Source organism: Sebastes fasciatus, chromosome 7 (assembly GCF_043250625.1).
Source record: "Sebastes fasciatus isolate fSebFas1 chromosome 7, fSebFas1.pri, whole genome shotgun sequence".
Taxonomy (NCBI): Eukaryota; Metazoa; Chordata; class Actinopteri; order Perciformes; family Sebastidae; genus Sebastes; species Sebastes fasciatus.
The window spans coordinates 32,822,266-32,850,112 of record NC_133801.1 but is presented as its reverse complement, the minus strand read 5'-3'; the positions used below and the strand labels follow the sequence as shown (position 1 = coordinate 32,850,112).

At 40.1% G+C, this 27,847-nt stretch overlaps 1 protein-coding gene across 1 annotated transcript; it reads left to right on the top strand.

Moving 5' to 3' along the window:
• Positions 1-208: 208 nt before the first annotated feature.
• cog6 (component of oligomeric golgi complex 6) lies at positions 209-26,841 on the top strand. Its single transcript, XM_074640377.1, has 19 exons — positions 209-432; positions 1,609-1,752; positions 2,289-2,360; positions 2,579-2,637; positions 9,703-9,814; positions 10,629-10,711; positions 10,933-11,003; positions 12,057-12,150; positions 14,605-14,733; positions 16,543-16,634; positions 18,566-18,630; positions 18,756-18,847; positions 19,148-19,265; positions 20,135-20,266; positions 20,451-20,618; positions 21,769-21,876; positions 23,944-23,997; positions 24,114-24,193; positions 26,303-26,841. Exons 1-19 carry the CDS (start codon positions 298-300, stop codon positions 26,448-26,450), a joined length of 1,956 nt encoding a protein of 651 aa, XP_074496478.1. The 5' UTR covers positions 209-297; the 3' UTR covers positions 26,451-26,841.
• Positions 26,842-27,847: the final 1,006 nt, after the last annotated feature.

Here is a 27,847-nt window from a genome sequence, read left to right as displayed (position 1 = left end):
TATTATTCGGTACTTCTTGCATAATAACACAATAACAAGTTAATAACATAACTCAGCTTCTTCCGATTATGAAACATTAATTATGGTGTGATATCATTACCGTTATTATCCTCTTCCCTTCCACAAATAAGTACGTATAGTAGGACTATTTCTGCAAAAAATAAATAAGCCCGTAGCGGAACGTTGTATCGTTCTCCTCCGCGGTGCCACACGCCGGCCGGACGGTAATTTCAGACGGACCAAAACATCTTTGGGAGAGTTGACGTGGAGCTGTGTTTGTGTTTGTGTTTGTGCACGATGTCTGATACTAAACTAGAAATGTCCACTGACAGCTCCACTGTCATACAGAACTCAAATGCTCCTTCTCAAAGCAACAACCCGCTGTCGAGGAAGCTCAACAAGATCCTGGAGACGAGGCTGGACAACGACAAGGTGAGAGGAGAGAGGTTAGCTTCCTGCTAGCTGGCTAACGTTAGCTCAGTCTGCAGGATGGTCGCGTCATAACACGACATACTTCTGCTCTTAGGTGATATTGTCAGCCAGCCAGGGAGAGTTGTCTGGAAGAAACGATGTTTTTCCACACTGGTTGTGGTTAACTACAGTAACAACGTCAATAAGTGAATGCATTCAGCAGTTAGCGTGTTGCTGCAGTCATTCAGTGCACACATTCAGGCACAAGTAGTTAAGTCTTTAAGTTTAAACCACCTGGACTATTGCTCACCTGTATGGTCTTTTGCACCGAAAAGTTTACTGCGGAAACTACAAATTGCCCAAAACAGAGCTGCAAGACTTGTGTTACACTGCCCCATGAGAACGATCACAGACAGCATGCATCATAAACTGTCAGGCTACCAGTAGAGAAAAGACTCGCCTTAAGCACAGCCACATTCTTTAGTAACAGCATCTATTCTACTAAACCCGAGTTTTTATACAGTCAAATTACCACATGCAGAGACGTTCACAGTCATTTCACTAGAACAGCAGGTGATGGCCAAATCATGTTACCTCACCCAAAATCTAATGCCTTAAAAGAGACGGTCATTTACCGTGCCATCAGTCACTTTACATCCGTCAATCCTCTAACAAATCCTCATTCAAATACCATCTTCGACTACATTACGTAAGCAGCTGATCGATAGTCCAGTGTTGGTCATGTATGGTTTTTCTTTGTTCCTTTTCCCTGATGATGGGCCTTAAGGCTAGACAAAAAAAAAAATTGTGGAAGATTGTGTATGAATGTGAAATTTATATATGTTTGGAAATTTGAGTGTTATTGGTGTAACACAAATGTGATGTTGTATATAGTATGTATGTGATAAATTAATGTACATGATTTCGGACCCCAGGAAGACTAGCTGGTGCCATTGGTATCAGCTAATGGGGATCCTTTTTAAATAAATAAATTCAGTGTGGACTGTATAAACTTGGGTGTCGGGTCCTAGTTTGCATCCCCATCACAAACTTATTATGAAAGTGAGAAATACAGCTTGTTCCGTGCAGTTTTGGCTAAGATGGTTTGTGTGCAAGGGGGAACAGATTGTTAGTGATTCAACATTTGTCACAACACCCAGGCTGACTAACATTATGATGTCCTTCTTGTGCTTTCAGGAGATGCTGGAGGCTCTGAAGGCGCTCTCTGTGTTCTTCACTGAAAACAGTCTGCGCACCAGGAGAAATCTTCGTGGTGACATAGAGAGACGAAGCCTTTCGATCAACGAGGACTTTGCACGAATATTTAAGGACGTAAAAGAGGTAATATAGAGTTGCAAGACAATATAGTTTATTACCCCTAAACAGCATTCAAGTCTAACTCCATTTAACCAGCCAAAGCACCTGTGCAGTGATTCTTTTTTACCTGAGGTGGGATGAGAAATATTCACATGGAGAGGTTGTTGAGTAGGTTCACCTCTAAATTGTTAAATATATTTTACAAACCGACTGGTCCTGGGGTTTTGTGATTACATTAATAGAAACGTTTTCAGATCCCAGAGACACAGCTGTGATAGTGATGGAGAACAACAGATCCTATTTAGTACTGCATCTTAAAGTTCAGAGAGTGACATGGAGTTTTAAGTTCAAGGGTGTGTGTGAGGTTTTTGGAGAATGTATTAGCAGTGACTGCCACGAGACCAAAGACTGTAGTGGAGAATCTGAAAACCTGTGACTGGAGCAGGCTACTTCACAATATCTATTTTTCATCAGTAGTGCCGCCCATTTGACTTTGCATATGTGAATGGAACTGCATCTGCCTCTGTGCTGCTGTAATTATGACTTCATGTTCTCCATAGGGGCTTGAAAGTGTTCATGAGGATGTCCAGGCCATGAGCACATGTTGTGAAGAAATGACCAGTAGGTTAAAGGTACGGTATATCATCTCCAAATGTTGTTTGAAGATTCTCCTGTACATATGATTGACTAAATTTAAACTCTTCATAACAACAATAGAAGGTAGTATATTTGTGTATGTTGTGTATCAAATGCATGAAGTGAATCACTTCATATAAAGGATTTATTACTTTTCTTTTGAGAGCATAATGTTTGCAAGCCATCTTTTAAAAACACAACTTTTCTTCAACAGGCTGCGAAGGATCAAACTCAAGACCTCATAGTAAAAACCAACAAGCTGCAGTCAGAAAAGTGAGTTGATTCTAAAGGGGTAAACATATTGTGTGTGTGTGTTTGGATGTGTGGGTATGCATGTGTGCACGTGTTACTTACTTCCCAGAGTTAACCTTGTAACTTGACATATACATGTATGTTTGAACTAAGATAGACATGAGGAATCAGTGGAGAAAACAGCAAATCCAGTTGCCTTTGACTTTGCTCGTCTAGAAATCCTACTAACTGGCTGACTGAGAATCTTCATAGACATCTCTAAAATAAATGTATATCTTACATTAGTGGTTTACCGGTTTACTTTTGCCTCTTGTGGCTACACGAGAAAAGTAGAAATTTCTGTGCCATATAATGTCATCCAATATGCAGTAATTATTACTACCTTTGGGATTTTAATTGTTTGATTGTGGTAGACAGTGTGTGTAGACAGTGTGTCAGAAAGTTAAGTTGTTATAATGGATTACACTGAACAAGTTTTGTACTCGGCATTGTTCTCTCTCCTACAACGATTTATATGGGAATTAATCGAGAGACTCAACCTTATTCTATCATAGCAAGTTGTTTCTCAATCTGATTGTAGCTGAATTACCAAAATGTAAAATGAGACCACACGACAAGGCTGAACTTTTAAACTACATTTCAGAATGTCAGTGAGAGATAAGAGAGATAAGATGGCAACTTTATTCTAAAATATATCTGCAGAAATTTCAAAGAAATCTAATACCGCCGTTTTTCCCCTTATCTGTTCTGAGGCTACAAGTCATTTTGGAAACCTATCACATGCGTCACAGATAGGCATCTCCATCAGTCCAAAGCTAGACCCAATCAGTTCACTCTCTCTGTAGTCTCATTTCCCTTGCAGAGAAATGACCTCTTTTTCTATTCAGGCAAGTTTCCAGACAAATAGCACTTCAATCAAAGCACACTGCAGGAACAACACGGTGCACTTTGCAAGTGATAAGCTTTTATTACTGCACACACCAATAATGTGCTAGCACTTCCTTGTTCTCCAGGAGTTGCTTCTGACAGATGTCAACCGAACGGGATTTTCCCATTTAATTGGAGCCAAAGCATTACATTCAAAATATATACTGATCATTTCAAAAATGTGCGCAAATAAAGATTTGACCCACCAAGTTGGAACACTAATAAGTTAAAGAGTAAATTTCGAGTCTGTGAAATGCAGCTTCTGAGAGATATGGTGTAGGGCAGGAGGAGCTGCAAGCACATCTTTATTTTTGATGAGGAGGGATGAATGATTTATGAGTTTGATGAATATTTCTCCGGCAGTTTGTCTATTTGCATAAGGGGGGCAGCGATCATCATTAATGAAGCTTTATTTGTTTTATTCGTTCGTGTCCTGTGATGTTCGGCCTTCAGATACACATCAAAGTAGTGCTTGTTTACACCGCATCGCTCCCTTATCTCATTGAAGCCAGACTATTACAACCGCAGAGCAGCCCATCAGAGTGTTTCTGTGTTTGAGCGTGTGCATTGAGATTTGCTGACAACACATATTAAGAGCCATCAGATATGCAGATCCAATATATAGAGCTCAGCATGACACGGAGTCATGAGTGGAGTCAGACAGTGCATCTTGGGTTCTCACCCAGCTGCAACTCTTAGAATACTGATGGATTTTTTTTTTTGAAAGCCTGCCAATAAAATGAATCTAGGTATGAATTTGTCCGAGCAGAGTGTTGATGGGGATGTGAAAATAAGACACCCGCTCCTGTTCGCTGATAGTTGAGGGTTGGAATGAGGTTCATTAGCATTTTGTGGCGGCTGTGACCTCAGTGCTCAGTGACCTTGTGAGTCGACACAGAGGCGGGGGCACGGGCAATGATAATGTAGATTTCTGGCAAAAGAAACACCGCTTGCAGCTTTGATGTACCGAGGCAATTCCATGCTCTGCTGGCACAGCTTCAGGACCTCCTTGACGGAAAGGTGACATAGGAGGGGAGGGCTCTGAATCTGACAGCAGTGGGGATACGCCACCAGCGAATACGTGCAGGTGATGAATTAATACATGTCGTATTGTTTTGTGAAGGGGGGGAGGGTTGTTGAAGGTGGGTGGTCAGAGGTTTTACATGAACGCCCTTCTGACTGCCCTTCTTTTATAGTGGCCCCATTGGGACCTGCTGTCCGTCTGCGTGACATTTTCATTCGCAGAACCACAATGACCCCACAGCCAGATGGGATAGTGTCTGCACGCTGGGCTTTGACCTTGTCTTTAGCAATTTAGTCTCAGAAGAGCTGCCAGGGGAAGTGTGCAGTCAAGCTGTCCTCCTTCAGCCACCCACCAGTCAGCCCTCTGCACCGCACCACTCCAGTTTTCTCGGTCAGATCTATTTCAGGTCACACAATCCTCTGCAGTCCCAGGCCGCTGTCTTTTTTTTATGTTCCTCTTGTTGACGCTTATTATAGCGGTGCTACATTAGCAGCCTAATCTCATATTTTGTGCTTATAGGGCAGCTCTGCTGAGAGAGCACAGTCGTTTTCAAAAGCTCTGCAGATGCTCCTGATGTGTATTTACCCGGCAGAGCAGGCCTGTCCTGAACTGTTTGCTATCTTATCTGCCACCGTCACTGTGTCATTTGTCAGCTCTAATGAAACGGAAAGGAGCAGCGCATTGCTTACAGTGTGCAGAGGCAAAGGTGGTAGAGGCGGGCCAATGAGAGTAGACGACCTGTGTTTGCCTGGCAGCGTTCAGACGTGCTGCTCTTTTGTTTTGGGGCTGGTCCCGTTCAAAGACGCTGTCAGCAAGAGCTCTCAATAGGTGTTGTGTGTTGTTCCATAATGAAACGTAACGCTGCCCACCTGTCCTGCACTGTGTGACCTTTGCATTAGCGTGACATGTTATCTGCTGAACATGTTGGGACGTCTCACAAACGGATGTTTCTATGCACTGTGTGACCTCATGAAGGGGTTGGTCTGTTGGTTTAGTTCTCTGGCTATAACTGAGCCGCTCAGGCAGCTACAAAAGGCCTACTTGGCTGCATGCCACAGAGTAATGTAGATAAATATAGTAACCACAACTAAGATGTACCTGCATTTGGCTTGAAGCAACCACTCATTTCCCACAGTAATTCCTACAGCGTATGATGAATTATCAGACATGGAGTCCTGTGATTCAGTGAGACCATTTTTCCTGAAAATGAAGCGAATGTTCTCCGTATGATTTCTGTGTAGGTCATTACTGAATCAAGAGCTCAGAAACCCTCGAGAGAACCATCAGGGACATCAAAGTGTAAAATGACAACCTGTGTAAAATGACACTTGAGCCTTATTAAGGCCCAGCTGGTTGTTAATGAGGGTATGGCTGTGGGTATGCCTTTGTGTTGTCTGATGTGGCTGTGATCATTGGCGCGTGGCTAACTAACAGCTTTGTGAATGCCAAATTTCCATGCAAGCCTTTCAAATGGCCCCTAATAGATTTTAATGGATAATCGACCCACATGGTTTATGAGAGGGTTGGACATTCGCTTGTTACGGAGAGAACAGTTGATCTCCTTATCATTCATTCTGAATGGATTATCAGTCCGGAATGAAAAAAATCGTCTTGTAAATCTTTTCATAGAAATCAAATGTTTTAATCAAATAATTTGAATTAAATCAAATGAATTAAAATGAAATGTTATTCACTGATCAAGCTCTCAGTTTTTCTAAACTTGGTGCTGCACCATCGGCTCAGCTCTGTGAGGTTATTAAGTAGGCATTGCTAATTTCACTGTTTCAGTTTGATGAAGCTGTTTATGAGATTGCGCCGTGTTATATTGCTTAAACGATTTCTGTGCTTGAACAGACAAAATCAATTGGCCCAGTTGAGAACTCTGAGCACACACACACACACACACACACACACACACACAAAAACGGACACAAAGAGACAAACATCGGCTTCTTTTCATCCCATCATGTAACATTATGTAACCTGGACGTAATTTCACTTTGCTCTTCTCAAAGCTTACACATTGAGTTCATTTGAGTTCATTCTTTGAACCAGCAGCCCAGAGTCTCTACATATTTGCCAGTTGTGACGTTGCAGATTCACTCAAGTATGTTTCCTCTCTCTGGTATTCGGTAATTGCAGTCTGGAGAAGAATGTGTCATGTCCTGACAGCGCTGTAGAAAATGATCCTGCTGCTCCGCCGTTCCCTTGCTCCCCTTTGCTCTGCTGCTACAGCTTCCCACAATCCCCCTCCTCACCTTGTACAGGCGTGTGCAGCCTGTGTCTTTGTTGTGTTTACATCCTGGAGGAACAGGTCTGTCACTCTTGGCACATGAACATGAGAAATTGGAGGCCTTTTATTGTCTTCTTGAGGTGAATCTGTTGCACAGTTTGACGTGTGAGAATGTTTTTCTCTTCTGGTGCTCCCATGTCTATGAAGTACAACACGTCCATAGACAGAAACCTTAATAAATAAGGGGCTGGGAACAATTGCCACCTTAAAATGAAACGCATAAGGTCATATTTTTGATATGAGGACTTGAATAAGTTATATAATTTAACCCTGAGAACACTGTTTCAAGGTGACTGACAATAAAAACAGACGCTCTCTTGGTCCTATATCACAAAATGCTAGTCATTTTGTGTTTTTGACTTTTCAGTATCAAGTAATTGATAAAAGATATTATACAGTAACTTTTGGACTTAATGTTAAATTATAATGTCATGAATACAACATCAGTGGGTCTTTCAAGTCAACTCCTCTCATAAACACAGTGAACACAACCTAATCTGAAGGCACCAACCGTTGGTAGAAATGCAGTTTGTAGCTTCAAAGCTTTATGAATGAAAGTCCAAGTTACAGCATGTTAAATGTGACCTTAGACATAAGGCTTAGTTTATGACTATTAGGATGGGATGACCAATCCATTTTATGTCCCATAAAACTGGTATGTGGAAACTTTTATTCCAGATTCAATGTCTTTTATTCTCTCGATCTTGTGAAGATAATAACTCAACAATCTTTAATGATAGAATTTCCCTGTTTGCAACCACAGTGTCTTACTATAGAACAGATGATCCAATTAGATTTTTGTAAAAGCTCGCTGCATCAATTTGCATATTTATGATACAATCTCCTCTCATGAGACAACTGTAGCTTCTCACTGTACAAGAATTTACAGATTTCATATTAATATTGCTCATGTGTCGTGTGTAGACAAGCATGTTCACATGGAAATAGTTTCTCTAATTTATGCGTGACTCAGTTTAATTAATGGCCTCATTAGCATAGCTTGTTATTTGTTATATGTCACTGTAATTGTGATTGGATTGGCTTATTGGTTATCTCTCAGTATCAGTTAATACATTCAATTTTTCTCCTCTCTGCCTTGAACTTCATTGTGTTGTACTAAACGTGTGCGAGGTTGGGCAGTGGCAGGTACCTTTTTAAAGGAACAATATGTAGTACTGATGACAGTTAGCATTTAAAATGGGTAACAGCAGCGCACATTTTTGCAATTTGAGGGTTACCTTCTAGACACAACCGCATTAGCCTCTGGCCAGCAGTAGTCGGAATCACTTCATCGTGGTAGAATCATTCAGGTCGGGTAGAATCTAATGTTAACGTTATCTCTGTTGATCCAGTTCGTTAGCTTGCTTCCATGGCTGCAGAACGTTGGGTTTGCACGCCAATTTGTTTCATATGTGTCCGCAATGGAAATTTCAAAGGAGAACATACTGGCTGTAGCATTGTTGTCGGAGAAGCCAATATTTCAATTCAGCATGTTTCCTTAATCTCTGATGACATATCATGGTCATTCTATGATTTATTACAGTAAATATATTACATATTGGTCCTTTAATACAAATAATATAACTGTCTTCTGTTATATTACCTAAACAATGGACTGTAATTATTCATACTTATGAAAGACTAAATGATTGCTTTTGACAATCTCACAGTGAGAGCACCGGGAGTGCTGCTGTGTCTGTATAAAATTAAACTATTATTATTGTCACTACTTATAATTCTGATGATGTAGCCAGGTTGCTGTAATGAAGTACATTTTCAAAGTATGTTACCCAAGCCTAAGTGAGCATGGAATTAAAGGTGGTGGTCCAGCCAAGCTGTCTGCTTTGTGTTTTGCGACAAAATCTCAACGCACGAAACCCATAAAGGGCAAAGATGCCTCGCGGTCCTGCGTGTGAGAAATACTAAATCATAGAATCCTGTAACAGATTTACAGCCCTTTAGTTTCAGCTGGCTGAGCACTGGTAATAGCCGTGTGAGAGACAATGGTCAGATAATGCTGGGTTCTTCTCCTCCACCAAAAACAACCTGGTGATTTACTGATCCAGCCTTGTTTTCGCAGACGGGTGGAGAGAATATAGACGAGGTGGTTTGGATGGAAAGATGGGGACGGAGGGAGTACTCGCTGTTGTTCTGCTATCCCGTGACAGAGTTCCCTGTTTGACTGGGGCGGTTGCCATGGTCACTATTGTGTTGAGACACTTATAGTGACACCGATAGTGATCGCTCTGCTGTTATTGATAGTGACAAAACCTGGCCTGTATCTGGCTCTGTGTTCTTTTTGTGTCTCTTGTCTCCCTCTGTTATTTATTTTCTACACATGATATCTTGAATCTGTGTGTGTCCCACCCTGTTGTCTCACTCTGAGCTCACTGTGAGCAAAGGTGTGTGTGTGTGTGTGTGTGTGTGTGTGTGTGAGAGAGGAGTATGACTGCCATCTGCTGTCGGCCTTCAATCATTACAGCTTGTTGACAACATTGTTTTTGTTAAATAAAAGCACACAACTTTGTTCCAGTTTTCCACACTGACAGGTCTTTTTATTTGCACAATAAGAAAACTAAAGGGGGATGACAAAATACAGTGATAAAAGTAAATGATGAAAGACGGAAAGAATAATCTTTCTAATCGCTTTTGCGAGGAAAAAAATCCACAAGGGCCTTGAAGACAGACAAAACAAATCAAGATGACAAGCAAAGGCCCAACTGAACTGGAACAGGAACTAAATGACAAACCATTATGAGGAGAGGATAATACCCTGTAAAGATATTAAAGTGCAACAATGGCAAGTGAATGAAATTACAACATTGATCTTGTTTCCCCTCAGCCACCGCCTGGAGGTGAGAGCTCAGGTCGCTCAGGCTTTCCTCGCCAAGTTCCAGCTCTCTAATGAGGAGATGGCCACACTGCGAGGGGCTCGGGATGCACCCATTACTGAGGTAATCTCCATTTTAATGTAGACTAATTAATTAAATCATGTAAAGATTCCTCCCATCTGCAGCCACAGGATGGGAGGATGCAATATCAGGTACAGATTAGTGTCTTGCTGATTTGTAGCCGTCTTTATCTTTCAGTTTTTTTTCCTCTTGATTCCCCATTATCTGTGTGCTCTGGTTGAAGGGTGTGATCGTCTCACTCTGCCAACATGCTGCCACAATATCTAATAAATTGTGAGATGTGATCAAGGTATCCCATTGTCCATTAACTAATTAATTTTGACCTTTTCCTTCCATCCTCCCCATCACGTTATACTATATACCACATACATGCTAAAAACAAAACAAAATTATCAAAAAACTAGGGCTGTCAACGCAAATTTGTTTTATTTGTCATGGTTTTGTGTTAATTGATTTCCAATAATAAATACATTTACATAAAGCAGCATATTTGCCCACTCCCATGTTGATAAGAGTATTAAATACTTCACAAATATCCCTTTTAAAGTACATTTTGAACAGATAACTATGGACAATCATGCGATTTTAATGGATTGAAAGCCCTACTAAAAACCTTTTACTTTTGATATGAGTATGATATGCACATAAATAATTTAGCATGTGAAATAACACCACACATCTGTCAGCTTCAAATCAAGGTAACATCTATCAACATTGTAGGATCAGTTATAAACGTTGTCCTTGGTCACACCAGAAAACATTTTTACTGAAGCTTTAATTATTTGTGTTTTGCCAAAAAAATGTGCATTGACTTCTTGCAAATCCTAATATATTCGCGGGTTGTTGAATTTCCCAGGATTTCTTCAAAGCTCTCAGCCGAGTGAAGCACATCCACGAGGACGTGAAAATCCTCTTGCGAACTAACCAACAAACTGCAGGGTAAGGTCCACGTCCCACTCCATAGTGTTACTCTGTGATCTACTTCCTCTGACAGAATGAAATGTTTTTTACAGTGATTCTGTTCTTGTTGTTAAATTCATTTTTCAACCTGAATGGTGCAACAGATGAGTAACATCCAAGTCTGGTATTTATGTCAGTGTCAGGGATCTGACAGGTTATGGGTATGTAATATGTGGTCTTGGTTTGTGTGCTTGTTCCAGTTTAGAGATCATGGAGCAGATGGCCGTGTTACAGGAGACATCATATGAGCAGCTTTACCGCTGGGCTCAGAGTGAGTACAGTACACAGAGTTAATATCAGGAGCACACTGACGGATAAAACTGGCTCTCTGTGACCCTCATTGTACAAAGCCTCCATACTGACCTTGTGCATTTTGTAAAAATTAATGAAACGTTTTTACTACTGTAATCAGGGGTGTGAGTCCGTCTTTTTGTTTCAAGTTTTGTCTTTCGTCTCAAGTTTGATTTGTTAGTTGTTTTTCTTTTATAATTGGATAGAGCTAAATACAAAATTGTGTTCTTTCAAGTGAGAGTAATGGCGTGTAAAGGACACATTTGAGGACACATGTGACTCATAATCTCTGACTGAGTTTTGCCAAAAGAATGCCAGAAACCCAAATTTTCCTCAGCTTAGCCATGTGTTTTGTCATTGAAATTAAAATGGAAATAAACCATTTAGATCACAGAAACCACAGAACCCAGCATCTACTAAATTATGAGTTTTGCCCTACAGACACTTATTTAGCTGTGCTTTAGATCTGCCAAAAGACCCAAATCTAGAAATTCGGCTAGGGAAAGTTTGGTAATGGTCAGATGAAAGAGCTGTATGTTATTGTGTGTAATTTCTCTGCATGTAGTAGAAGTTAGTTTATTTCATGAAGGGTCTCTTTTATATATATGCATCTGTCTGTTGTTTATGAGGGAGAACTACATGTTCACAAAGACATGGCTGCACATTGCTTGAAGAGGGCATTTACTTGTATTTCCAGCATTAGGTAAGACCCGACAAGAGTGGAGTGTGTTGACCCATTTTCTCCACAGTCTGGAGGATTGGCCACTGCCTGTTCATTGTTTGTATTGTCTGAAGCATAAGTAAACTGACTGACTTCTCCCTACAAGCTCATGGGAAAATATGATTGAAAAAATGTTCTTGGTGCTTTGATTTGCTTCTTGTCAACAGGGTTACCAAGGCCTAAAACATTTTGCAACAATGCATGGAGCATAACACAAGCATAGTTACCAGAAAGACTATTTAGTTAGTTGGATGATGGTGTGCTGTTCATAATAGATGCATTTATTGTCCTATGTTCCTTCTTTCTACTAAGATGAATGCAGAGGACTGACCCAAGAGTCGTGTGACATCTGCCCTGCGTTGGCTCAAGCCATGGAAGCCTTACAGGACCGACCTGTCCTTTACAAGTAACATACAAACACACGCACACGCACACACACACACACACACACACACACACACACACACACACACACACACACACACACACATATAATATCTTATATGGCCTGTTCCTTCATTTATCTTCCTCTGTGTGTGTTATCTTCTAAGAGCATTAACAGCTAGTAGAAGTAGACCTGAGTAGTGATGGATGTTTTAAAATGTAAATAATCAAAGGAGAAATATGCATTTATTCAGCCATTTATTTAAATTAGCTGTAACTGTAGCCCTACAAATGTTTTTGAACCACTTCTGTTTCCTATATCTTTGCCAGATAGCTACAGACCCCTACACTTCACTACACTTCACTGACACTCATCATATGTCATCATACATGCTAGTTAGATTGAAAATGAAGTGGCAGCTCCCCTACTGATTATAAGGCTCTGTATTTCAATCTGCTACTGTCTTATGTGGACACTCACAGGTGAATTGTGAGAAGGTATATTGCCAAGGCGATTCTTGTCACTGTGTTCTTGGTGAGTGAAACAAGGAGGATTTTGATTGGAAAACAACAGGACAAACAGCCTGAAGCAACAGAAAATGTGGCCACCATTCAGCCAGCAGAAGAAGAAAGTGCAGATCCACCAAAAAAGAAAAAATCTGCATTGTAACAAACTGAGTCTGCAGGTTTCTCTCAAATACTGTGTGAGGAGTACACATATCAACAATATATTTTGCATGAATAATCTAAATATATTCCCTCATAGTTTAATAAAACAGTGCTCAAAAAGACAGAAATTATTCTGATTATATCTTCGTCATAACATTGTACAAGATTCATTTTTATTGTAAACAAACAGTTTTGTTAACAGTAGCTTCGTTCTTGGTTTACCTTGTCTATTTATTCTAGTTTTTAGTCTAGTTTTTTTAGTGAATTAACTTAAGCAATAAGCCACGGGAGGCTGTGATTTACAGTGATTTTCCGCATTGTGCCTAACAACGGCCGGTAAAATCACTGTAAATCATGGCTTCAAGTGGCTTTATTGCTTTTATAAAACAGTTACGACATATACCTGGCAAGGTTACATAAGATAAACGCACAGCAACAAAAAATGCAATCATTTATTGATAACAAATAATCATCAATCAGCCAAGCAACGTAGTTCTTCAGCGACATTCAGCAGAACGGTTGCCAAGCAACACATAGACGCAGTGGAAAGCATGCTTAAAGATGTGATGGGGGTGATTATTAACATTTATCTGGATATCACCATTAATTGTGCGATTTTTTTTTTTATTTTGAAGAAGAAGTGTTCAATCATGTTCGCCCTCTTCTTTACTGGACAGTTGCGTTTTATTTGCGCGGTGCCAGAAGCAAGGACATTGCTCCAACATAACCACGGATCTACAATCGGAAACTATTATTCTCACTTTCCCCTGTTGTCACTTGCCAGCAATTGACAACATAGCTAGAGAAAAGTGAGCAAAATAGGCTCATTAACTTACCATAGATCATTGGTGTAGTTTGTCCGCTGTTGAAGAAGATAAATAGCCGGTGAAAACTGTGAATGGACCACATAATCAGTTTAATGGTACCGGCTTTGTTTCTTTACTTTTCCAGCTCTTCAATGTCTCTCTCAGTAATTTCAGCATGTCTCCTTTCTTTTGTATTTTTCTCCTCTATCCTGTCCATCTCTTTCAACCACTTATGCTTATCTTATACTGAAGTAATGCAGCCACAGCTGTGTATTTATAGAGTATTTTACAATGGCTTTGAAAGCGGCTCAGCCAATCATAATCAAGGACCAGAACTATCCGCTTTATAAAAAGGGTTTAGTCACTCAGAGAATCCTGACATAATATATACCATTATGCGCCGTTGGGTCTTGATAATGTTTAAGATATATGAGTAAGTATTACTAATGCCCATTACTCAGTTATTTGAAGGCAAGCACAAATACATAATGAAGAAAAAAGTCTTTTAAAAGCATTGCCTGTCAACCATGCAAATGATTTATTCCCTCCAGTGCAGGAAAACAATTTGTGCTCATATACAACAAAGAATTGCACAGGACGCACACATTTCCTGAAGCTTACTGGGAGTTTAACTTTGTCCCTCGAACAAAACAACACAAAGGAAAGTTTCACACGTTACTCCAAGATATGTTTTCATGGAAAACCCTCCTTCTGTCTGTCTTTCTGCATTCTCTGAAATGCACCTGCCTCAGCGCCCACAAAGTGTTCAAGGTCATGCGATGTTGAGGCTGAGAGAGCGGAGACCAGCGTTCCTGGAATCTTAATTCAGCACTATCTTCTGTTTAGTCTGTCACAGAGCCTGCCACCGCCGAATAATCAAAACAACCTCAAAGTATTTCCTTTTGGAAAAGCTGCCTGCAAAACACTGCGACCGACCACCGCTTTTTTCACATGAGGCTTGGTGTGTTGAATGTTTCCTTCTTTCTCTTCTGTTTGGTCAGATACACTCTGGATGAGTTTGGGACTGCGCGCAGGTGTGCGGTGGTACGAGGCTTCATTGACGCCCTCACCCGCGGCGGGCTTGGAGGGACTCCCCGCCCCATAGAGATGCATTCACATGACCCTATGAGGTACATCTCACGTATGACCTGAACATTGCCATTTCTTACTGTAATAAACCTAAAAGCAAACTTCAGCTCTGATGGAAACGTAACTACTTTCTTTCATGCCTCTGCATTGAGTTTGAAGGTATGCTGAATGTTGAGTTCTGTGTAGTTTAATTAAAGGATGTCTATAAAATCAAAGAGAATCTCCCCTTTAAAAAATAGGAACATCAACGGTTATCAACTCCAAAGATGAATGGCTACAGGAACCTAACCACAATTTGTTATTTATGTATTTATACAGTTGCTAACTTCACTTTTGGTTATATCAAACTGGTTCCCGTTCACATATAGCCACAACCAGAGCTGATGAATACAAATACTGTATATAGCTTTTATAAAATTAATGTATTAATCAGGGCTGTCACTCGATTAAAATATTAAATCGCAAATTAATCACACATTTTTTATCTGTTCAAAATGTACCTTAAGGGGAGATTTGTCAAGTATTAAATGCTCTTATCAACATGGGAGTGGGCAAATATGCTTGCGTTATGCAAACATATGTCTATATTTGTTACTAGAAATCAATTAACAACACAAAACAATGACAAATATTGTCCAGAAACCCTCACAAGTACTGCATTTAGCATAACAAATGTGCTCAAATCATAACATGGTAAACTCAAGCCCAACAGGCAACAACAGCTGTCTCTGGGAGACTCGTGGGTACCCATAGAACCCATTTTCATTCACATATCTGGAGGTCAGAGGTCAAGGGACCCCTTTGATAATGGCCATGCCAGTTTTCAAGTTTGAAGTGTTATTTATCCTCTTTCACGACAAGCTAGTATGACATGGTTGGTACCAATGGATTCCTTAGGTTTTTCTAGTTTCATATGATGCCACCCTAGCTTTAAAACTGAGCCTGCGACAACCAAAAAATCGCAAATTGCGTTAATGCGTTAAAGAAATTAGTGGTGTTAAAACTAATTTGCATTAACGTGTTATTATCGCGTTAGCTTTGACAGCCCTATTATTAGTGCCAGACTGTTTTGCATTAGGATTTTGCATGAACTTTTCTCATGCTCACAAAATATTAAATTCAGCAGAACGTCAAACTACATTCAAATGGAATCAATGGGTTTGACTAAAGATATTACAGTAATATAGTACATTTCTTCAAAAGCACAACTATCTCTTTTAATAGATATTTAAGATATACGTATTCTATAGTGTAACTATAGTATGATTGTAAATGGCATGATTCCTCAACTATAAATCTATTCGATTTGGTTCCAAACATTTACAATCCAATTCAAGATGTTAAATGTCTATTTTATCAGTGTCTGAGTGTGTCTGTGTTTCCTGTTGTACCACATCCTTTTCCCTCTTCCTCCTGTGCCCAGGAGCCAAATGGGAGATTTTCTCAGAATACCAGCCATGCGTGGAACACAAAATCACCTCCACTTTATAGGAGGCATCAGCAGTTCTCAGAACATCAAGTTCTTTCTCACCTCCCAATGTCCTCTCTCTCACACACACACACACACACACACACACACACACACACACACACACACACACACACACACAGGCTTACACACACACAGGCTTACACACAATAATTCAAGTTTAACCTTGCTGTTTTCCACCGTTATGTAACACCAGAAGCCGTGTGTGTGTGTGTGTGTGTGTGTGTGTGTTTGTGTGTGAAACACGATGACCCATTGCCTCGGTGTAGCTGTGGTCTCTCTCGGCGTGGTAAGATTAGCCCTCTGGTTGGCCCCTCAGTGACGTTCTGTTTAATACAGACTGTTTTTGTCGCTCTCTCAGGTATGTTGGGGACATGCTGGCCTGGCTGCACCAAGCAACCGCCTCAGAGAAAGAGCACCTAGAAGCTCTGCTGAAACAAGTCACTCTGCAAGGTATGATTTTTTCTGCATGCTAATTACAAATTCTGCAGTTCTCCATCACCTCCAATTCATTTTTCCCCTTTCGTTTAATCTTGCCGTTATTGGAAATGTTCGCTTTGTTGCATCTTTTAATTATTTGTGTATGTAAACAAATGTCACGCAGACTCACAAGTTTATTGGACAGAGTTTTGGTACCCAGTCGTTCAGTAAGGTTAGAGATGTTGGCAACAGCAAGAGTGTGAACAAATCTAATTCCAGTACATTTTGTTCAGCTGATGGACTAATCCTGTACTTGTTTCCCTAATTTAACTTCTTGGGTTCTCATAGCCGTTAAGAATGAACACAGCTCAGAAGGGGGATCAGTCGAGACCGGGGTTTGCCCTCGGCCCATTTTGTTATGCTGAGCTATTACATCCAGGTTATCACATGTCAGCATTTGTCTCCTTACACTCTTTTGGGGTAGTTTTCTGCAGGCAGGTGTCAGTGTGGTTATATGGTGTCACCTTACTTTTACCTTTCTATTACTTCTACTACCTGTTTATACCTGCACACAGCGCAGTTTACATATATTTATTACATGGCTTTGTTGAATACTCGATTCAGATTGGTCAATTACTGCATTCTACAGTCTGTTATTTCTTTATAACAGACCGTTGCTATGGGCCCAGTTCTGATGTTGGACTCTAGCGGACCATTTTTGTGTCAAATTATTGATTTCTTAATCAAGTAGCCGTGTAATAAGCGGGATAATGTAGAGCCAGCAGATCCTTGTTGATGTTGTTGTTCATTGAAATAAACCAATGCCGCATCACCCTGTCGGGGGTTTATTTCATTTTTACTATTACCACATGTGTTTTTTCTAGGGCTGTCAATTGATTAAAATAGTTAATCGTGATTAATCACAAATTAATTGCACATTTTTTATCTGTTCAAAATGTACCTTAAAGGGAGATTTGTCAAGTATTTAATACTCTTATCAACATGGGCGTGGACAAAAATGCTTGTTTTATGCAAATATTTGTATATATTTATTATTGGAAATCAATTAACAACACAAAATAATGACAGATATTGTCCAGAAACCCTCACAGGTACTGCATTTAGCATTAAAAAATATGCTCAAATCATAACATGACAAACTGCAGCCCAACAGGCAACAACAGCTGTCAGTGTGTCAGTGTGCTGACTTGACTATGACTTGCCCTAAACTGCATGTTATTATCATAAAGTGGGCATGTCTGTAAAGGGGAGACTCGTGGGTACCCATAGAACCCATTTTCATTCACATATCTGGAGGTCAGAGGTCAAGGGACTTTTTGAAAATGGCCATGCCAGTTTTTCCTCGCCAAAATTTAGCCTCCTTCGCGACAAGCTAGTATGACACGGATTTTTTAGGTTTTTTCTAGTTTCATATGATACCAGTATCTTCACCCTAGCTTTAAAACTATTGCGTTAATGCATTAAAGAAATTAGCGGCGTTAAAAGGAATTTGCGTTGATGTGTCATTATCGCGTTGACTTTATATATATAAAATCATCATTCATTTTTACTACAACCACATGGTTTTTTTTATTATTAATTTTGTAGCGCATTGTTGGAGGGAGACTGAGTACAAGAATCTTGTTGCCAACGACTGCTCCACTGTAATTGTTGTACATATGACAAATAAAGACTTGAAATCTTGCTGCCACCTGAGTTTGAATAATGGCATTGCTGTCACCTGCTTAAACACTGTGAACTCAAAAACTAACTGTACAAGTTGGAGTGAACATGATTGTGTGGACGCATCCTGAGACTAATACAGGAATGAATTAGGAATTTTGTGTCCCTATGTTATGTATGCTGTATTCATTAATACTGTGTTTATATTCAAGGTCTGCTCAAAACCGTTGATGCATTTAATCCTGACTATACTTTTTGTGTGTGTGTTCCTCTCACATCAGGTGTGGAGGAGAACATGCAGGAGGTGGTTGGACACATCACTGAGGGAGTCTGCAGGCCGCTGAAAGTGAGCAACCAAATACGTTTAAGACGCTATTAAAAGAAACACTGACCAGCTCTGTTGGATGCACACCGTGTTCCGTCGTGTTCTGCTCATGTCCTCACTCGGTGTGTTACGGATCTGTCCCTCAGGTTCGGATAGAGCAGGTCATTGTGGCTGAGCCAGGTGCTGTCCTTCTCTACAAGCTGTCCAACCTGCTCAAGTTCTACCACCACACCATCAGGTATGTTAACTCGCTCGGCAAACAGAAGGCAACAATTTTAATAATCTATTAATCATTTAAGGCATTTGTGGAGCAAAACATATTTTGGTAAATGTTTTGCTAATTTGGGAATTTGCTGCTTTTCTCTGTTTTGTATCATTGTGAATTGAATAACGTTTTGTTTTCATAAGCAATTTGAAGATTGCGATGAGCATTTGTTGCTGTATTCTGAAATTTTTTGATGAATCGAAATACAAAAATAATATATAATGTAAATAATCAACAGTCCTAATAGACTTCATGTATTTTATCCTTGTCCAGCTCCATCATTGGGACCAGTGTGGCCTCCTTGCTCATCACCATAGAAGAAATGCACATCCTCAGCAAGAAGATGTTCTTCAACAGCCTGAGCCTTCATGCAAGCAGACTCATGGACAAGGTGCAGTATGAGTAGGACGATTTCTATTTGAATAATCCACGATATATTGTTTTTTCTGTAGTTGTGAGAAAGTGACTGCTAGGAAAACAATGCCTTCACCTGAGAAGAAAAAGAAGAAGAGGCCTTGTTTTTAAACATAGAGACGGTTCACAATGTTCTTTCATAAAATCACTTAAATGACAGTGCAGAAGTTCAGTATGCACCCTGTGGACACACATTGTGTATTTCAGCTCTGCGCCGAAAACCCTCAAAGACAACAAGGCTATTTCTGAAGCACTTCTGCTTGTAAACAGTTTGAGCCTGCTGGCCACAGCATCGAAATGGTGCTAGCTGCCAAAAAACACCAAACTTTTTAACGTTTTAGTTAAATTGCCATCCAAATATACCTCAGCACGAGCGGGAGCTCTTCCACATAACATGCTGGCTGTGTCCTGATCAATAGCAGTTACAAGAATTATCCGTGTAGCTCGGTGTTAATCAAATTGGAGGCCCTCAGGGTTTTGGTGTCAATTCCAGCTAATGCCAGGAACACAGCCTTCTCATAATTTGCTCTATTAGGTGGACAACGGTGGCTGGGCTCAGTTCTGTCTTGTGTATCCAGAAGCCAATGAAATCAAAACCCTCTTCATTAAAAAAAAAAAAAGCTCTGCTGACTCTGAACAAGCTGAGGCTCCGAGTAGCAGCAGGAAGCAGTTGTATATTCGGCCGATCATGCTGCTCATCAGGGATGTTTAATGCTTCGATAATGTTATGAGGACCGCTTGTCTTGGTGAAGGCTACAGCCCACGCACAACTAACCTCTGCAAGAATAACTCTTTTGCTCTATCTACTAATACTTTGTCTTCTTCTGACCTTGTCTACCTGGTCAGGTGGAGCTTCCACCTGCTGACCTGGGACCTACATCCTCCCTCACTCAGACCCTCTCCCTCCTCAGGGAGGTACTGGCCTCCCACGACTCATCAGTAGTTCCTCTGGATGCCCGCCAGGCTGACTTTGCTCAGGTAAACTCATATTTAAACAGTATGATCAGGACGGTAGAACAGTCAAACCCGTCTCCCTTCGTTGTCACATTAAACTAATAACTATAAATTTACCGGATGTAGGTGTGTCAATATTGGTTTTTGTCAACCGTTTATCAAAGCCGGTGCTATTTCACTCATCTCTGTCTTACTTTGTCTTTCCCAGGTGCTCTCTTGCATCTTGGATCCCCTCCTACAGTTATGTACCGTGTCCGCCAGTAACCTCGGCACTGCTGACATGGCTACCTACATGGTCAACTCGCTGTATGTCATGAAGACAACCCTGGCTCTGTTTGAGTTCACTGACAAGAGGCTTGAGATGCTCGAGTTCCAGGTCTGTCCTAATCGTAAACAATTATCAAAAAATGAATAGTGATTCAGACAATGAAATTATTTATTTCACATTTTAGGTATCTATTTACTAGGGCTGTCGAAGTTAACGCGACAATAACACGTTAACGCAAATGTCTTTTTAACACCACCAATTTCTTATTTGATTTAAATCTAGAGTGAAGATATTGGTATCGTATGAAAAGAATATACGATAAATTTTAGTGAGGAAAAACTGTCATGGCCATTTTCAAAGGGGTCCCTTGACCTCTGACCTCAAGATATGTGAATGAAAATGGGTTCTATGGGTACCCACGAGTCTCCCCTTTACAGACATGCCCACTTTATGATAATCACATGCACTTTTTGACAAGTCGTAGCGAAGTCAGCACACTGACACACTGACAGCTGTTGTTGTCTGTTGGGCTGCAGTTTGCCATGTTATGATTTGAGAATATTTTTTATGCTAAATGCAGTACCTGTGAGGGTTTCCGGACAATATTTGTCATTGTTAGTGTTGTTAATAGATTTCCAATAATAAATATATACATACATTTGCCCGCTCCCATGTTGATAAGAGTATTAAATACTTGACAGATCTCCCTTTAAGGTACATTTTGAAAAGATAGAAAAATGTGTGATTAATATGCGATTAATCACAATTAACTATGGACAGTCATGCGATTAATCGTGATTAAATATTTTAACCGATTGACAGCCCTACTATTTATATTTCATAACAATTAAACAAAGGCATGAAACTGATAATGACGGACCCTACCTTAGTTTGACAAGACAAACTGAATCATGAAACACTAATGTTATCCAACATTAAGACTCAACGTACAGTCCTAACATTGTCTGTGTGAAAATGACTCTCGTTTCTTTCATTAAAACCCATAGAGCCCAGATCTTTTATTAAAAAGGTTTAATTTGCTGTCTGATAGAAGGGTGTGCGTCATGTATTGTTGTTCGTGCTCAAATGCGCAATCTATCCTCTATTTTTAGCACGGCTTTTGTAATTGAGCACCACAAGAGCTCCTGTGGAAGTTTCATTATCAATAGCACAGTGGTTCTCTATTAACCATAAGTACCATCAGCTCACAATGCGGGCTCGGACTGGATGTTAAGCAACTCTCTCCCACATTTTCCAGATCGAGGCTCACCTTGACACCCTGATCAACGAGCAGGCGTCCTACGTGCTGACCAGAGCCGGGCTGAGTTACATCTACAGCGTTGTCCAGCAGCACAGTGCTGAACAGGTCTCGCATGGAGCACTTCACTACACACACACACACACACACACACACACACACACACATGAAGTTATAGAACTGTGGAGTTTTTTTTTCACATCTCTTAGAGTGCCTAATGGTCCTCTTTTTTTATATTATACAGGCCCTAACAGTATTGTTTACACTACCGCTTTGGGCTTTACACTAGCTATTGCTATGGTTACCACATGACTGATGTCTTTATTAGGGCATAATAGCATTTCTATCACATGTTCAGATGAGAAAGGGGACAGAGGGAGGCAGATCATATTATGTTCTATTACAAATATTAGAGCTTCTCCTGAATTGGCCTGTGCAAATGAGAGAGCTGATGCCCCGGAGCCTCCCTCCCTCTTTGAAACACACTTTGCCACTGGGCTGACTGAGACCCATAGTTGTGGTTTAGCATGCGAGTCTTGAAACCCTGGGTCATGTCAGGACACACCACACCCTGCTGTTGCTGCTGCAGCTCAACGCAAAAGCTCAATCAAGAACTGTCATTCTTCTGCAGGCTACCTCTCTCCTCGGGTGGCCTGTCTTGGGGTTTACTTTAAATAGTCTTCTGTTTGAAAAGATTAAGTCGAGCTGTCCACACTCGACGGCATACCAGATGTCAAGGACTGAAAAGAATCCCCCGAGTTTATTTTAGACTTTTCAGGTTTACTTTGACTATCTGCTAAATGTTTTATCCCTGTCATTTTCTGAGATACACCAAGAGAACTGTTATTAAAACAACACTGGCTTGTAGCTTTAGCAGATGAGTTTGCAGGCTGACAGTGTGTTTGTTAATGGGCCCATATCCCATAAAATCACTCACAGGTACTGCACTGTAGCTTTGACCCTTGCACTGCCTTCTATTTGCTGCTGTTAATGTTGTCAATTTAGGCGTTTAAGCTCGACTTAATGTTGCCATTGTGGATAATCAGTGTCAGCTAATTGCCTCAACGGTGCCGGCTGTTGTTTTCACACAAAGTCAGTCATCATGTCTCTGCCTATCAAGATTTAGGGAGGGAATTTCTCTTGTTTTCTCTGTTTATAAACCAAGATTCACCACATCCAAGTTCATCGTATTCAAAAATAATTTTCCCCTCAAATTGGGGCTAAATGATAAATTGAAGTTATTAAATCACCAAAATTCTGAATCTCTTACCGACTTCAATAGACTCTGTTTGAAGTTTTCAATATATGAATAGTCTGAATCCCATATAATTAAATTATAACAACCCATGACATCAAACAGAGGTCTGACCAACCAATCAGCCATTTCAAAAAGTAAGCCAGTCTGTGCTGTACTGATGCACATGCACTATTTATAGCCTTTGAGATAAAGGTGAAAGTTAATTACGACACTGATCATATTGTTCAGCCGTAGTGTAAATCATCAAGGTTAGGAAGGAGTAAGACACAATGATGATGTGCGCTTTCTCTTAAACCAGAGAAAATGAAATTATCCTTATTATACACTCATGTGGTCGGAGGTAAAATCATTCATTCAGTCAGCATTGACTCCATCCATTTTTAGCAGCAGCTGATGGCAGTGTAGGCAAATGAGAAAAAGGAAGAAAACGTTGTTGTTTTTTTTAGATATATTTTTATTCAAATTTTGCAGCAGTTACATGGCATTACGAACAACAATAACCCCAGCCAACCCTGCCCCACAACCTGTAACAACAGGAGAGAGAATCCCATGTGTTAGAAGCCCCATTTGTTGGCAGAGGTAGTGAGAAAGTGAGCTATGAGCGTGGCCATATGCACAAAACTCACCATATTACGAATAGCAATGCAATACAATGACATACAGACCCACTACTAATTATGAGGATAACAAGACATCTAGGTAGAGAGGCACAGACTAAATGGGATGGTATAGGGGACTCAGTGCCCGTGAACGGAAGAAAACATCTCAACACTGCCTGTAAACATGAATGAATGAATGAATGAATGAATGAATGAATGAAGGAGCTCACTCACCTGACCTTGTTCAGTTCATTGTTGCTGTTCAAACACTGTGACCTTGAGTTGGATTCTGAGCTGGTGTTTACTTCTCCGTCTCAGGGTCCTCTATCCCTCCTCCCCAGCATGGACAGCTCTTCTGTGAAAGCAGCGATGGTGAGTTCCACCGTGTCTATTAATGAAGCACGTTAATACAAATCGATACATTCTCACTTAATGATTCTGATTCTTTGACTCCTCACCTGCTCTTGACCCTCTCGCACGAACAACAGGTCCAGTTCGATCGGTACCTGTCGTCGCCTGACACTCTTGTGATGCCGCAGCTCAACTTCCTGCTCAGTGCAGCCATCAAGTGAGTTCCTGTCCCTATTGTTGACAACAGCTCTCTCTGTTCAGGGGAAAGAATCGCAAACATGCAATATTCAGGCTGCATGTTAAATGTTTACAACATGGCGTGGTGTTTCGACGGGGTAAAGAGCATATTCAGAGGGATAAAAATAGAACAGGAGCGTTGGCCTAATAATGTTCAACATTCATTAGTCTGCCAGATGTAATACGGTCATTACTGCATTCCAAACAAAACACTCGACTAAATGCACAGCGAGTTTGGATGCTAAATTGCTAAGGCCACCAACACGTTGAGAGAGTGGTAGGCAGGACTGCCTGTATTTGTCTTACTGATCAGAAAATGCACATGCTTTTAGCTCAATCCACCTGCTACATTGGAGGGCTCTCTCTATGAGTCACGTTTACTGGGAAGTGCAGCAGGCTTGAGGAGCACTCTGTACCTCAGGTTAATGTTCTCTATTAATGGACATGGGAGGACTGATGGGCAGGACGCCATTAATTAGCTTCTGGTCCATTTCTCACTCACACTCGTTCCCTGAAATCATTCCTCCTCTTTGTCTTTCTCTCTCTCTCTCTTTCCCGCTATCTCTCAAGTCTGCTTCTCTGCTCACCTAAATACACAAAAACACCCAGCCAGCACTCTGAAAACACTCCTGGAGTGCACACATAATGGGAGTGTACTTTTAGACTCCCATCGTTTCACATTTCGTGTTAGTGCACTTGGTATGGAGTAAGGTGTTATACACAGCAGCACTATGGTTCTGTGTTCTCTGTGGGCCAATTAAAAAATATGGATCTCAAGAGCCTGAGTTGGATACAGCCGATGAGCAGCTCCCACCGAGTCCTTCAGTCCTCTCACTGGGCTCTTCAGTCCGACTTGCATCCTCCATTTGTACTCCACTGCAAGACGTAGTCACATTATGTCCTTCACTTGCCGGTATACGTTGGGTTCTCATTGTCATTTTCAATACAAGCAGTTCAATAGGAATATAAACAATACAAGGAGTAGATAACAAGAAATGAGTGTCATAAATTATATAATCACAAATTTAAATGAAAAAAAAATAGATAGATAAATGATAAATAAAATAATAATAGATTGACCAATTATCTTTAAAATAATCACACTAAAATGATAAACAAAATAAAAAAAACACAGGACAAAATATTATTTCTAATTAGGTCTTTATGAAAATGCTCCAAGTGACTCATAAATCAGTCTTGCCTTAAAGTAAACAACAAAGAAAATAGCGCTTTAACTAAAATAAAATATGATTATTTTCTTGTTTTAATCGATTAATAGTTTAGTCTATAAAATGTCACTAAGTGACATCCTCAAAGGCTGTGTTTTGTCCAACCAATTGACCAAATTTACTATAATGTAAGACCAAGCAAAGCAGCAAATTCTCACTGTTGAGAACTTGGAACTAGACTCACAAGTTAGTCTCTAAACGCTTCGCACAACTAGATCTCAGATCGTCTGTCTGACATGGAACAATTAAATGTGACAAAAATTTCTAAAACGATTGATCGATAATCAAAAATTGCTGAATAACTTTCTTTCGATTGACTATTTGTTACAGGTCTAAAAGAAAAACAAAAATCTGTGTGACATAGCCAAATTTGATTTGAAACATCTGTAGTGATGGATCCAGAAATCCATGAAATGAAACGCAACACTGTACTTTACATTTTTAGATTAAAAGATGGCTGCATAAAATGAAGGGAAGTAATAAAGGGAATAAAATGATCTCATTTGAAGTGTCTTTTCATTCCTAAATCAGTATATGTTATTGTGGCTGACACCTGATGCTTGTGCATTTGTGCTGTAATATGTATCCATAGATGGCAGTGTGCACCACATGCAGTACTGCAACGCATTGTTTTGAAACAGCGGGGGCACACAATGGTCACTGAACAAAAAAAAAAAAAAGTAATTAGGACAAATTCTTACTCATGGCTAACGTATTCAGCTCTTACGGCACAGCTCTGCTGCTCTGATTTAGACTTGAGATGTTTGAATTTAAAAAGGCCCACTCACTGCTGGTAGACTACTTTGTTTTGCGAGTATAATAAGAGTTATTATATATAAGAGTTTTATCTGTTTGTGCAGGGAGCAGATTTTCCGTCAGTCCACGGAGCTGGTGTGCAGAGCCTACGGGGAGGTTTACACAGCACTGAGCAGCCCAACTAACAGCTACAAAGACCCAGAGAACCTGGTACCCAGATCACCTCAGCAGGTTCAGACCTTGCTTTCCTGAGAAGACACCAGGTTGATCTAAAAAAACACAAGGTGAGCCCCAGTGAAGGACAAGCCCGTTGGATATTTAAAGAGCTGTGTAATTTGTACAGCATAATAACACAAATGTATATAAGAGTAGTCGTTAAGGTGGGGTTCTTTGTGGTAGATGTGGGACGTGGGTCGCTGACCTCAGAGAGAGACACTCCTGTGTACCAGGAGGAAAGAACATTATATGTATATGATCCATTTACTCTGTCGGCTTATTTTTCTCTCTGTGAAGCAACACGTGTCTCCTTCTTTCTGTCTGTTTTTCACACCATGTACTCCACTCTAACATGTCCAAGAATTGTACAAAACAATGTATTTTTAATTGAAAACATTGAAGATTATATAAAACAAAAGGATAAACTTAATTTATGAGACTCGTCTTATTTTTCCACACTTAAGATGCGGTCGGGAAAAATTCCGCCACAATGTTAAGAGGAACCTCAGAAGCTTCAGCACCAACGTCGTGTTTATTTTCATCTCAACTGTTTTGAGTTGTGGGGATGAAATGGAAAATCTGTCTTATACCATCTCGTTTGACTTTTCAAAAGATGTCTACCATGCTGACTAAGATGTATAAAGAAGACTATAATGACACTGGATTTATTTTATCATTTACCATAAATTCTACCTTTTTAAATGAATCATTTAAAACACATTATGGTGTATCAGGTGGAGAAAGTTTTATTCATTCATTCATTATTGAATGTATGGACATAGGAACTAACTTTCTTACAATTGTCTGTCTTTTGGACCCAATACACATTCTAGTCTTTTATTTTTTGATAATTAAATTGATATTTTAGTATATGACAAGTTTTCTCTATATAATGCAGTGGTGATTGGAATAACCAATATCACATTGTCTATTGCTCCTTTAAATCAAAGGTATGCATAAAAGTCAATGACACAATCACAATCATCTCCAGCTGTCGTGAATTAAGATCCAAAAGGATTGACTTGCTATATTATCTTTAACGCAAATTCATTTTAACGCCACTAATTTCTTTAACGCATTAACGCAATCGATCTTCTGGAGGTTGTAGCGGGCTCAGTTTTAAAGCTAGAGTGAAGATACTGGCATCATATGAAACTAGAAATTGTGCGATAAACTTTGGCGAGGAAAAACTGGCATGACCATTTTCAAAGGGGTCGCCTTGACCTCTGACCCCAAGATATGTGAATGTAAATGGGTTTACAGACATGCCCACTTTATGATAATCACATGCAGTTTGGGGCAAGTCATAGTCAAGTCAGCACACTGACACACTGACAGCTGTTGTTGCCTGTTGGGCTGCAGTTTATGATTTGAGCATATTTTTTATGCTAAATGCAGTACCTGTGAGGGTTTCTGGACAATATTTGTCATTG

Coding starts and splice junctions, on each gene's coding strand:
- cog6 (XM_074640377.1), top strand. CDS start 298: ATGTCTGATACTAAACTAGAAATGTCCACTGACAGCTCCACTGTCATA. Junction 19,266..20,134: donor CAAGCAGACTCATGGACAAG/GTGCAGTATGAG, acceptor CTACCTGGTCAG/GTGGAGCTTCCACCTGCTGA. Junction 20,619..21,768: donor TTGAGATGCTCGAGTTCCAG/GTCTGTCCTAAT, acceptor CACATTTTCCAG/ATCGAGGCTCACCTTGACAC.